This window comes from Microtus ochrogaster (assembly GCF_000317375.1).
Source record: "Microtus ochrogaster isolate Prairie Vole_2 chromosome 6 unlocalized genomic scaffold, MicOch1.0 chr6_random_2, whole genome shotgun sequence".
NCBI lineage: Eukaryota > Metazoa > Chordata > Mammalia > Rodentia > Cricetidae > Microtus > Microtus ochrogaster.
In genome coordinates this window covers 11,204,774-11,219,159 of record NW_004949095.1, presented here as the reverse complement: position 1 = coordinate 11,219,159, position 14,386 = coordinate 11,204,774, and the positions used below count along the sequence as shown (strand labels likewise).

The 14,386-nt window shown below is 39.4% G+C and overlaps 1 protein-coding gene across 1 annotated transcript in view; it reads left to right on the top strand.

Moving 5' to 3' along the window:
* The window catches only part of C6H1orf105 (chromosome 6 C1orf105 homolog), a 50,931-nt gene that overhangs the window by 27,427 nt on the left and 9,118 nt on the right, over positions 1-14,386 (top strand). Inside the window, exons 5-6 of the mRNA XM_005363960.2 lie at positions 9,817-9,884; positions 11,982-12,046. Of these exons, the coding sequence (XP_005364017.1) occupies positions 9,817-9,884; positions 11,982-12,046 (133 nt within the window). The remainder of the gene's footprint in view (positions 1-9,816; positions 9,885-11,981; positions 12,047-14,386) is intronic.

The window sequence follows — 14,386 nt, the reverse complement described above, 5'->3', positions numbered from 1 at the left end:
TATATATATATATATATATATATAATGCAACACAAAGCCACAAGAAAAATATAAAAATGTATCAGTACAAACCCTTGCAGTCCTGGTCACCAGAAAGCTTCATCGTCCTTCAAGCTTGGACACCAACTAGGGGAACAATCTCAAATCTGTATATTCACTTTATTTTTGAGAAGAAAACATCTCTCCATCAAACCCAACTTACAAAGTTGCTATAACTAGGTCCCATCCTGAAAAAGGAGATAGTGTTCAAACTTCGTCATACTCAAGGAATTAAAAATCTTTGATTATCCCAATTCTGATGACTTACTGGCCATTCTGCCAAACCAGCACAAAGACCTGAAAACTCACAAACTGACTTGATTCCGATGTGACCACAGTACCAAGCCCAGATAAGACCCTACACTAAAGAACACGTATTTTTACCATGGAGGGAAACAAGGGTGCCACTCTCAAAAACTGAGACAAGAGTCCTAGCCCCTGAGACCTAAGGCATTGGCAGCTCCTGGAGGCAGGCAGTATGCTATAATCGTCCGTTTCTGCTGAACCCCAACAAGTGGCTGGTTATAGGCCCACGCCTCCATTCAGTCTGAGACAAAAATAGGCTTAGTGCTGAGGTCCCTTGTCACTGTATCTCTGTGTATATAACTGGGTATGGGCTCCAGTCACCGCTGGGCAAAGCAACTGCTTGTGGGCCTCTACTACACTGGGGCCAAGAAAGACAAAGTAGTTACCTATCACCTTCTTCTCCCATGCTCAGTTGTTTATGGGCCCATGTCACCACCAAGACTGGAGGCATGTGCTGCATGATCCCCATTGCCAATGAAAGTCAGAGGTCCTTGAAGGCAGCAGAGCTCGCTCCAGCAGTGCCTCACAAAGCTACCATTGTTGCTACCACTCCTATAGTTTTGATGACCACATAGAGGGACATGCCACCATAACTGTTGTATATACCAAACCTACTCCGTGTCCCCAGCCCAAGTTCTTTTGAACCCCAATCCAGCACACCTTGCACTCAAAGCTTCTGATTATGGTCAAAGACTTTATAGGGAGATTGTGCAATAGCTCCCATCAGCCACAAAGCCAACCTGGCATTTCTTGACACATCTTCTAGAGTAGCGATTCTCAACCTATGGGTCATGACCCCTCTGGGGTTGCATATCAGATCTTTACATTGAGATTCATAATAGTAGCAAAATTACAGATATAAAGTAGCAATGGAATAATTTTATAGTTGGGTGTCGTCACCACATCACGAGCAATTGTATTAAAGGCTCACAGAATTATGAAGGTTGAGACCACTGTTCTAGAGAAAGCCCCTTAGCAAGAAAGTTGCTTTATAAAAGTAGTAGAGATAACCGAATCACCAGATACTCAAATTTTAACAGAATCATAATGAATATTAATAAAGCAAGGTAAGTGGATGCTTCCAAAAGAGCACAGTAATATTCTAGCAATAGGTAAAGAACTAGGCTGATGAAATGCCTGCTGAAGAACCTCAAAGAGTAGCTATAAAAAAGCTCACTCATATCAAGAGGATATAGAGAAGTGAATGAAATTGGAGAAACAATGAATGATGCGAATATAAAATTCAGAGATATTTTTAAAAACTAATAGAATTTGTGGAAAAGAAGACCTCAATAATATTGATTTTAAATAGTCTAAACCTTAACACTGGACTAAAATTATTCTACTACTCTAGTAGAATAATTTCTAACTTAAAAATAGATCTTTAAAAATATCCCAGCCATGGAGAGACGGCTCACTGGTTAAGAGCACTGGCTACTCTTGCAGAGGATCCGGGTTCAATTTCCAGCACCCACATGGCAACACTCAACTGTCTATAACCCCAGTCTCAGGAGATTGAATGCCCTCTTCTTGCCTCCTCGGGTATCAAGCATGAATGTGGTGCACATACATACATGAAGGCAAAATACACATACACATAAAATAAATGTTTTTAATAAAATAACATAAAGTATCCCAGCCAATAAAAATGAAAAAGATGGGAAGGAAGGAAAAGTAAATAAGACAGAAAAAGGAGAGGAAGGTGGGGATAAAGAAATATGAAAACTGAAACCTTTGAGAAATTATTAAATAAACAAATATTCACACTTTTGAGTATCTGGATGATAAGAAAAGGGAAAGAGACATAGAAACCCTGTTCAGTAAAATAATTACTGAAAATTCTCTATCTTGGGGAATGTGGTCATCCAGTTACAGAAGGGCCACAGGTCTACACACACACATTACTAGAAAAGATCTTCACCATGGTGTGCTATATGCCAACTGTATTGGACAAAAACTTCAGGGAAGGCACTCAGTAATATTTAAGGGAAAGTCCTCTAGACTGATATCAAATTTCTTAGCAGTAACATTGTAGACCAGGAGGAAATGGAATGACACATACTAACTTCTGAAGAACAGTCAACCAAAAAAAATACTATACTCAGCAAAGCTATCCTTTAAGAATAAAGACTTCAAGAACAGCAAGAATAAGGAATTCATCACCAACAGGCTGGAATGAGAAACAATGCTTAAGGGCATCCTATGACAAGAGGAAGAGAAAAGCAGCCACAGTCATAAAGACATAAAAAACAATTGGAAAATCAAATATCCAAAAGAGAAGTAAAGAATGATCAAGCTTGCCACTCTGCACAGTAAGGGAAGCAGACTAGAACAGAGGATGTCACAGCGCAGTGAGATATCTCCATGGTAGCACAAGTCTGGCAGCTTGAGTTCGATTGCCAGAACCCACACAAAGGGGAAAGGGGTGAACTGACTCCACAGAGTTGCCCTCCCCACCCCCATGCATGCTGTGACGTGTGCATACCCATACACAGTAATAATACACTTTTGAATTTTTTAAAATGGCAGTCAAAATAATCGGAAGAATTTTATAAAATAGCATGAACAAATCTTTTCAATCATAATTCTTACTGTAAAAATGGCATTTCTTTCTACAAAAATATTATTCTTCACTCATATAATGCATTTGGACCATGATATTTCCTCCCTCCTCTCCTCGCAGTCTCTCCCCCAGCCCAGGTCCACACCTGGTCCTTTCTCTTCAGAAAATGGCAGGCATCCCAGGGATATCAACCAAACATGGCATGCCCAGTTACAATAAAACTAGGCATATGCCCTCATTTTAAAGCTGGATAAGGTAACTGGTAGGAGGAAAAGGGTCCCAGGACAGCTGAAACAGAGACAGTTTTGCTCCCACTGCTAGGAGTTCCACAGGAACACCAAGCTACACAATCATAACATAAACATAGAGGATGTAGGTTAAACTCCTACTTTTCCCTTGATTGGTGGTTCAGTCTCTGTGAGTCCCTGTGAGCCCTGCTTAGTTGATTCTGTGGGCCATGCTCTCATGGTGTCCTTGACTCCTCTGGCTCCTACAATCCTGCCTCCTCTTCTGCAGGATTCTGCCTAATATTTGGCTGTGGTTCTCTGCATCTGTTCTCATCAGTTGTTAGATGAAGTCTCTCTGATGATGCTTCTTAGACTCTGGTCTACAGGTATAGCAGAATATATTAGGAATCATTTCAGTAACTTTTTTATTTCCAGTCATGGTTGGTTCTACCCTGGGTCTCTGGGCCATCTGCACACTGGCTCCTGGTTTTCCAGGCAGTGTCTAGCATGAACTCCCTCTTGTAACACGGGTCTCAATTTGGACCAGTCATTGGCTGACTGCTCCTGCAAGTTTGGTGCCACCTTTACCCTAGCACATCTTGCAGGTAGGACTAACTGTAGGTCAGAGGTTTTGCAGTTGGGTTGGTTTCCCAATCCCTCCACTGGAAACCTTGCCTGGTTATAGAAGAAGGCCAGCTCAGGTTCCATAGCCCCCACCACTAGGAATCTTCACTAGGGTCACCCTGGTGGACTTCTGGCAGTTTCCATTGCACTACATTTCCACCTTGCCTCTGAAATGCCCCCCAATTCCAGTCGTCTCTCCCAGCACTCCCTCCCTCTACAACCCCCATCTAATCCTCCTGCTCCCATCCCCACCAGCCCCCAGTCTACCCACAAAATCTATTCTATTTCTTCTTCACTGCGTCCCCCCCCGGGAAGAATGTTATTTCTTAATTAAGATACAGACTGGCTGCACACTACAAAAATAAGACCTACTAACACAGCACGTACAAGAAATTTGACTTCATCACTAAAATAGACTGGGAGTGAATAGATAGAAATTGATCTTCCACACAAAGAACACAAAAGTCAACAACAACAACAACAACAAAAACCTATTCAATCAGACAGAGCACCGAATGAGGGACTGTGAAAAGAGACAAAGGTCACTGTAATCACTTTAACAGATGTCACAATTGTACATGTGTGCAGAGATGTATATATGTATATGTATCTGTGTATATACATCTGAAAAATTCTTTTTCAACAAGCAGTATATCTATGGGAAGACACAGGACCCAGTGCAGTCATAATGAGAACTTTAAAGACAAAACTTACATCAGTGAATAGCTAGAAAGAAATACAAGAATTAAACTATAGTATAAGTAAGTGGACCTAACAGACGTTACAGAACATTTCTTTTTTCTTTTTCTCTTTTTTGGTAATAATTATAATTACATTATAATTACAGTCGCATTTAAATTTTTATTTTTATTTTTTTCTTCTAAAATATTCTCATTATATTAAAGTAAAAGTCTATTTTTTTATGTTTGTACACTGAAAATTTCTTCTTTTTGACTTTTTTTTTTATTAAAAATTTCCACCTCCTCCCCAACCCCCATCGCCCACCCCCTCCCTCTCCAGTCCAAGGAGCAGTCAGAGTTCCTATATAAATGGAAGATGAATCAAAGATTGTAAGTCAAAGCATTTTCCTTAAACAAGCTCATGTCTACGTGTAAAAATTCATGTATTTTCTTAAAAATTCAAGTGAACACTTTAAGAATGTATAAAAACAAATATATGACAATAGTATAGAAAATAAACCATATTTGAAAGCACAATTGCACAGCAGGTGCTATGGGTATCACAGGTTAATTGATACAGAGTTCTTTTAGTAAAGAAAAAAGCCACTGTGAGTTCCTTTTAGGTAGTGTCCACAGTGTGCAGTCCTTAAATCTCTTGAGGAATCTCAGAAAACCACTCCCACACTCCTGCTCTTTGTTCCTGGCTTCCAGTTTTTTCAAGAAATATTGAATTTATGAGGAAACAACTCTAAGCATTATAACTTTCATCTTCACGTCAAGGTCTCATGGGAACTGGAATCCAAAGTCATCTGCACCTGTGAAGGTCTCTCTCACAAAACCAAACTACAGAACCCTTCATCCAAGGTTCTTTTTTAGACAATGTGATACCCTTCAGTATGAATTATATGTTTTGCCACAAAACAAGACTCAAAAAATTTGAAAACTGAATTTTATTTTCTAGCTATAATAAAATAAACTCTTAAACAAAGAGTAAGTTTCAGAAATTGTATAAATTCATGGAAACATACTAACAGAATATTGAATAAGCAATAGATTACTGAAGAAATAAAAAGGAAATTTACAAAAGTTTTAAGCAACTGCAAATGGAAGCACCATTATATACCAAACATATCATAATATATAGCAACACAACAGGAGCAATACGAGGGGAGTTTACACTAATAAGCACTTATATTTTTAGATGAGGAGGGGAGCTGATTTCAAATAAACAACCTATTACATATCTCAAGGAATGAGAAAACCAACCTCCAGATTACTAATAGGAGTAACAGCCAAGGGGTGGTGGCCCAGATGTTTAATCCCATCACTCAGGAAGCATAGACATGTGGGTGGATTTCTATGAGTTTGAAACCAGTCTAGTCAGAGAAACCCTGTCTTGAAAACAACAAAAGAATAATAACAATAATAATAATAATGAAAAAAGAAAGAAAAAGAAAAAAGGAACAACAAAATTCAAAGCAAAATAAGAGACTATAACACAATACAAAAAAAATGACAACGAAATAACAAAATGAAGAGCCTTGAATGCGCTCTCGCGGCTCTTAATGCCCAGAGGGTTTAGCCAAACCAACTGGGTAAGAAAAAGAGAGATAGGATACAGATAAGGAGGGAAGAAGTACAGTTATTGCTACTTGTAGGTGATAAGAATACATATATATGTACTCCTATATATGTATGTGTATATATCTACATATATGTAACTAGAGAGAGGAAGTTAAAGACCATTAAGATACTATTTGAACTGATACAGTCAGGAAAAGTTCAGGATACAAAATCAGCATACACAATCTGTATTTTGTTAGCAACAGTAACATACAATTGTTGAAAAAAAATCATTGAAGGAATTCTATTCACAATAGCTATAATAAAAAAGACATCTACAATAAAAATTGAAGAATATAATTTTTAATTTAACTAAATATTAATGAAATTAAAGAGATCATTAGTTGTAAGAATTAAAACTGTTAAAATATTCTACTTAAAGCAAACTCCATATTTAATATAATCTTCACTAAATTGCTGATGGCATTCTAAACAAAACTAGAAAAAAATTTAAATTCATATGGAATCTTAAAGAACTCCAAAGAGTAAAAGTTATCTTGAGCAAACAAACAAACAAAAAACAAACACAAATGAAACAAAAGCTCTCTAACTTCAAAATATACAACAAAGCCATAGTAACAAGAAGAGCGAGGTGTCAGCAGACAGCAGACACACAGACTGGTGAACAGCACAGAGTGCCCCATGATTTTGCAGCATTGAATTCTCAACAAAGAAACTGGAAGGATGCACTGGGAGAAAGGACAGCCTCTTCATCAGCAGTGCTGAGGTAGTAAACAGGTACTCATGAGGAAAAGAAAAAAGAGTGACTCCTCTTGTCTTACAAAAAGAAAAGGAAAAACATATTAAAGACCTACTAGAAGGAAACAGGAAAGTTACTTAAGACATTTTAGGCTGTGATTTGGAGGAGGGTGTAAGACACCCGAAGAACAGAAAACAAAACAAACATAAATGCATGAGATTATGTAACTATATAGGCTTAAATGATTATTTATCTTTATGTAAGCTAAATATCTCAATGACAAAAGAAACAGAGTGAAGAGATACCTGTAGGATGGGTGGATTGCAAACTACTCATTTCCAATGGGCTAATATCTAGAATATATAAGGAACTTAACATTTAAATAATAAAAAAATCTAATATAAATGAACAAAGAATATGGGCAGTCATTTCTCAGAGGGAGAAATTCAAAGGGCAAGCAGATTATGGGGGGAAATCTCTACTTCACTAGGAAGTAGTGAAGGCAGATCTTGTCCTGATTAGAATAGTTATTACCAAAATGTCCATAAATAATGAATACTGGCAAATAAGTGAAAGAAAGGGAATGTTTGTGATTGGTGGGATTGGGAATTAATGATTACGGAGATCAGCATAGCATGGTGATTCCTCAAGCACTCAAAGTAGAACTACTATGTGATCCAGCCATTCCTCTTCTATTATAGAGTCAAAGGAATTTTATATCAGCACATCAAAAAGGCATTTGAATAAGCAAGCTGCTTACTATATTGTTCACAGTAGCTAAAATATGTATCCATCCTTGAGGCCTATAAGGGGATGAAAGGATAGAGAATAGGTGGTACATGCATAATGGAATATTATTCAGCAACATAATAGACTCTTCTCATTTGCAACAAAATCTTAAACAACCTGATGTCACTGCACTAATTAAATGAAATGTCAGGGGCAGAAACACAATTATCACCTGTTTTCTCAAATGTAGATTTTTAAAAAGCTGGTCAGGATATACAATAGAGATGACTAAAAGTTGAGAAGGGTGGACGAGAATAAAGTAAGCTTGAATAATGGGTACCAAAGCATAGATGGAACTGAAAAGTCCTAGAAGTCTATAGCACGGTGGGATGGCTTCACTTCATGACACCCTGCTATTTTATGTGCAGTGAAAGCAAGGAACTGGGAAACTCCAAATACAAAGTAATAATTAGCAGAGGAAAGTGTTAAGTATCAAACCTAGCACACTGTACTGAATAAACTAGTGTAATAATGTGCTTGTCACCTTTTTAAAACTTCAGAATAGAGAAAAATTATCTGCCCTGACTTGATCATCACACTATATACTCGTATCAAGTGATGCCCATCAATCTGTACACTTAAAGTTTCAGGAAATCAATAACGGTGGAAAGAATGACTAGATTCACCCAGATGCAATTTGTCTCAGACACAAAAATGGCATCATTGGCAACTTTGCTCTGTGTGCCTCTAGACTCCGCAGTATGCATAAAATACTACCAGCCAGAGTGAGGGGCGGTGGAACGTGGGTCATGCTACTCTGCAGGAGATAGAAAGCTCCCTGCTCCTCCCTTTGGAGTCCACTGTAGATGAAATCTAAGGAAAAGACAAGGCCCGTTTCCGGCATATTCTCTCCCCTTCTCCCCTAGGTCCTTACTGAAGCCATTGCTGCTCTCACCTCCCCAGCTACTCCTTGACTCCTGATCATTTTTTTCTTTTTCCTCTTTCATCTCCCCCAGTCAATGATTCAGAACAATCTGAATAAAAATGCTAGACCCTTCAGGTAGAGGTGGCATTGAATTTTTTGGTTTTCAGGCACCCCTAGAGGTATTGTGTTACGAGGGGAGGGCCTGCTTGTGCTTCCCAGCCACCCAGCTAGCTTAGCCCCAAAATAACCACACAGAAACTATATTCATTAAAACACTGCTTGGCCCATTAGCTCTAGTTTTTTTTTTTAAAGATTTATTTATTTATTATGTACACAGTATTCAGCCTCCATGTATGCCCGCACACCAGAAGAGGGCACCAGATCTCATTACAGATGGTTGTGAGCCACCATGTGGTTGCTGGGAATTGAACTCAGGACCTCTGGAAGAGCAGTCAGTACTCTTAACCTCTGAGTCATCTCTCCAGCCCCCTAGCTCTAGTTTTTTATTGGCTAATTCTTACATCTTAATTTAACCCATTTCTATTCATCTGTGTATTGCCAGGTAACTGTAGCTTACTGGCAAGATTCTAACCAGCGTCCATCTCAGGCAGGAGATCCATGGCATCTACCACTCTTCCCTTCTTCCCAGCATTCAGTTCTGTCTTCTCCACCTACTTAAGTTCTGCCCCAACAGACCTAAAGCAGTTTCTTTATTCATTAGCCAATGAAAGCAACACATGAACAGATGAGGCTCCTACACCAGTATTGGACGTATAACAATTTGCAGTTTTATTGTGTCATGAATTTAAGTCCCCAGTCATTCAGTTAGTAGGCTGAGTAAAAACCTGCACGGATGTTTTGTCGTCACTGCCATGTCACCGACATAGGTCTGATCATCTTCAGTGGAAGGGTTCTGAGTGGATGGACACACTCCTGAAGGAAGCCAGCGTGGAATGCTGGGATCCAAGCTAAAGTAGCTCAAGAGTGTGGTTTCCTTACCAGAGAAGCCGCGAGTCTGCTGATTCTAGCCTGCGCAGAAGAAGGCACATGCTTTCCAATGGGCTTCAAATCAGCATCATTTGCTCAGTAATTCTGAAAATGTCTTAAATGGGCAATTTAGGAGCTAGAAGTACAAACACCTCAGTGTAGCGATGTAGTCTATCCTCATGAAGATGCAAGTTTATCAGGAAAGGCGGATATCCTTAAGCAAGGAAGTGCAGCAAGGTCTTAGGAGTGTTCAGAGAGCAGGCCTTAGACCGTGAGGCAGAGAAACACCAGGAACCAGAAAGATGCAAAAGGATCTGTGAACAGTTTCAGACACAACTCAGGTTTGCTAAATTTTATTGTTTAGATCAGAGTGTAGTTACAGCCAACATATTGAATCAGGACTTTTTTCTCAGGTACAGCCGAAAAATTTCATAATCCCAGACCATGAGAAACCATCCTTCCAGAATTCTGTAAATCCCAGGTGAGCCAAAGATGTAAGCTGGGATCTGACTTATACTCTGGTGCTTTCTGTTTGGGACACAGGATTGGGATTGAAAGGGCAGTAGATAGAACACCCTGGGAATGAACATTATAGTGGTTGTATCTTCTGTTGGAGCCATGAATTAAATGATTCACTTCTTTACAGGAATGATTAAAGTTACTATTAGCACAGCCTTCCTTTTCACCAACATAAGAACTGCATGAGGGTTTTTGATCCTACTGCACATATTGGCTTTGGGGGAGCCTAGACAGTTTGGATGCTCAACTTACTAAACCTGGATGGAGGTGGGCAGTCCTTGGACTTCCCACAGGTCAGGGAACCCTGATTGCTCTTCAAGCTGATGAGGGAGAGGGACTTGATCGGGGGAGGGGGAGGGAAATGGGAGGAGGTGGTGGGGAGGAGGCAGAAATCCTTAATTAAATAAATAAATTAAAAAAAAAGAAAGAGAGAGGGGGGGAGGGAGGAAGGAATCTACTAAGAGACACACTCTGGTTCATGTCCTTCTGTGACAATAAAACGGTGACTTTTATGATAAAAAAAAAAGAACTGCATGAGGAATGGGTAGGCTATTTCTTCATTACCCTCAAGCAGATAACAATTTTTATATAGATGATATATATCTAATTCACAAAATATGGGAGATGACACACAATTTGTCCCAAGTTCAAGGCATCCTCTTCATCAATTTAAATTTAAATCCTATTTAAATTCTACTTATCTATTCTATTTTGTTGTTTGCTGCAATACCACAGGATACAAAAGATATAACAAAAATGAAATCAAGTCAAATTCTCATTAGTTGGAGTTTTTAAGCTTTTTCTTGTATTTGACTATCAACAGTGAAGAATTTACTTCTTCAATTTTTGAAGCTCTAGGGATAACATGGAAGGAGTTGGGGGCATGGGGAGGCTGTGTACAAATAATAATGTTCTCATTATGAAACCTCAGTAAAACAACCTCCAGGCCCAAATATGATGCTAAACATGTATGAAACATCATAATGAAACTAATTGTCTTATACAGTAACTAAAACAACCAAAGCTTAAAAACAACAACAAACATGGACTCACTCTGGCTAAGGCTTCAGTGTTCTGAATGCCTTGTAATAGACGGTGGCATGTGAGCACAGACTCATCTTTACAAAATAATTATATACGATGCTAAGGCAACATTTAATTCTCTCCCTTATGTAAAGAGAAAGATAGGAGAAACTAGCAAGTCTTTCTGTAATCTTATGTGGCTCTGAAGCAAATGTTCTGATTGCTTTTATGACATTACGGCCTTTTGTTCCAGACTGTGACACAAGTCAGGTGCCCTGAAACCATGCAGCGCTGGCTCAGGTACACAAAGGTCACAGAGGGAACATGTGTCCGGGTAGTCCAAGTTCCAACACTAATAACATTTACTGATACTTTTTATCATGATAAAAGTAATTCTGGTAGATACTCTTCGCAAAGAGTGAATAGGAAACTCTTTGAAGCAAGGGTTTCTGAGCAGAAGTTAATTTTTCTGTGAAAGAGACTTGGGAGCCTGTTGCCCTGGTTTATTGAGAATATTTTGTACTTTAAGTGAAGCACTTAATCTCCAAATCATTAATTGGTTTTATTTTAAGCAAGCAGTTCTCATTACTTTAAACTGTGGCCAAGAATTGAATCATCTTAATATTCTCAAACTTTTGTTGGTTTCATTTTCAACATAATAATGAAAGAAAGCCTACCACTTCTGTCTGATACTTACATAGAATGACTGTACAATATGGATTTGAACTTGTTTAGCCACTTAGGAAACCTTGTGTTATAATGAGTTGATTTCTTTTGCTTAGGTGTGTTAGGGTAGCCAGAAGGGGCTTTTGATTGCTGGCCTTCAAAACTTTGATCACTGGACCGTGGTAGTTGGGCTCAGGAGGAGGAAGTGAGCGAATAAGGAATAGACCTTGGAGCCTAACTTAAGGAATGTAACCTAATGGTTTTTCAGCAAGGCAGAGGGAATGCAGAAGGGCCAGCTAGAGTCCCTTTAATTCCTCTTCACTAAGGTCTAGTCAACTGACTACTGTGTTTTCTTGAATCTTCCCATCAGAGTGATGCTCCTTCGTCATTCCAATGTCCAGCAGTTTAGTCATCCCTGCAATGACATCCCAACAGGTTTGTTTTCTCTTAGAATAAGTGCTTCCAGTGTGATATGTGCTCTACTTGGGGCCAGAGAATGGAAAACTTAGTTTCTGTATTTTCTGGGCAAACTCTGTTCTCTGTCCCTTTTTTCCTTTGGATGTGATAGAATCATTGCACAGCCTCCTCCTCCTCCTTTTAACTGCAGCTCACTCTGTCCACGCCAAGGGTCGCACATGTTTTCATGTTTTCACCAAGGTCTCTTTATATCACACAATTCTCACTAATGAGCCACTTGCTAAAGAAATTTCCAGAAAAATGGGACACAGTTTAAAAGGCTTTCCCTCCAGTCCCAGTGACACAAATCAAAGTGGAAAGGCAAGCGCTTCACAACATTCCTGAAATGGTCTCACTACAAAGCCACGGGGTCCTAAAGCACTGCCTCCCCCCAGAAGCCCCCCAGTGTTATTCTAAGTTCTAGTACTACTTATAAAACAAACAAACAAAAAAAGACAGTAGCATATCCCAGACTGTAACACTGAGTTATGTCCCACCCCTTAGAGACAGGGGGCAATGAACTGACAAATATACAACTAAGCCCAAGCTTCAGTGATTTTTTTTTTCTATCAAATGGATCCCAAATAACTGAAACTACTTTAAACTTTTGTTTCATTAGATTTGTACAGTAAAAGAAATAAAGTTATGGTTGCTATTTTATCCTAGGAAGTTGCAGAGATTCATAACCAGAACTGAACTGAGAAGCCACCTATAAAGGAAAGTTGAGAACAAAAGGGATGTCTCGGGCAGATGTCAAAGGAAAGACCAGAGTCCCCAAAACAATGGCCAGTTTGGGAAATCCAACTCCATTGCAGTGAAAGAGGGTGACCCAGTTCCCATGAATTTCTTCTCACATATCCAAAAACAGTGACCTACGTCATGATTTCGATTAGGCCAAAGGGAGCAATGGAAATCTAAGCTTAAAAGCATCCACCCAATGAAAAACCACCAATGTTCTCTGCTCAGCTTTCTCCCTAGCCAAGGAAACACTGGGAGATACACGCACCCAACCAGTCTCAGTGTCGTCTGCGTTAGTGACATGCTTATTTTTAATTTTTCTTGGACCTGGGTTTTTTTTTCCCTCAAATTTGTCTTGGAAAGGAATGAATCAGACACACACACACACACACACAACTTATATCTCCTTCCCTCATCAAGATTATTTTGCAACACCAATTTGTAAACCCTGGGAATGCTTCAATTATTAGCATAAAAACTAACTAAGGGCACATGGGATCAGCATGGCATTTTCTTGCCCATAGAGTCTAATCTAAGACAATAATACTGGAGATGGAGCTGTAGAGAAAGTGGATGCAGAGCTGTTTAGGGGCTGAATGTTGGGGGATCTCTATGTGATGCCAGCTAAAACCTCTCTGAGCTACACTTTGTTTTTATATGTGTCCTCTAAAGCATGGGGGAAAGAGTAGCCCAGGACCAGAAACGCCTGCTCCCAGATTCTGGTCTTTCTCTGTTTGTTTGGTGTCTGTGTTCCCACTTTAAAAGCTAGAGCAGCATTTTGTTTCACACAATATAAGCTGGACCAAGCCACAGCTACTGGCAGGCCAAGCCTGATGGTTTATATAGCTTAGTCATATCAGAACTTCTGTACTTGCGACTTATTGCCTAAGCTGCCACCCACATGCAAACATGCTATGAATACAGAATCCCAGTGTTTTCACTGCACACAGTTATATAGTTCATTTGTAGGTCAAAACAGTGATTTCTAACATTTTCCTAAATTCACCCAAACTTTATCATCAGGACCAGAAATGGTATTGGGAGGTTACTTTGAATTCATTTCTCTTTGCCTTAATCCCATGAGACCTGCAGACCTTTATTCTTGATGAGCCCTGGTGTTACGTTACCCACCTAACATGTGTTTAGCGCCTGGCAGAGAAGTGTGACAGGATACAGAGTACTCAGTTGAGACTAAGGGGAGCTAGATGCTGGTCCTCAACCTGTTTGTGTCCGTCAACCTGAAATGTTGCTGCGTTTGAATGGCAAAGAGAAGCCTGAGCTGCACTCCAGACTCTCACGCCTGTAATCACTTTAGCACCCATTTGGCTTGATCAAGCAAACCTGAGAATTCAGGGCTTCAATCCCCATAGTCATTCAGTTGCTCCCAATAGGGAGGTGTTGTTGCATGCACAATTCATCTCCTCTAAGCAATGTGTTCTGGAAAAGATAAGTGTAAGCATTTATTTTTATTTTTTTTCCTTTTATTTTTTTTTATTGAGAAAAGGAAAAAAAAACAAGCCTCCACCTCCTCCCCACCTCCCATTTCCCTCCCCCTCCTCCCACCTTTCCCCCCCTCCTCCA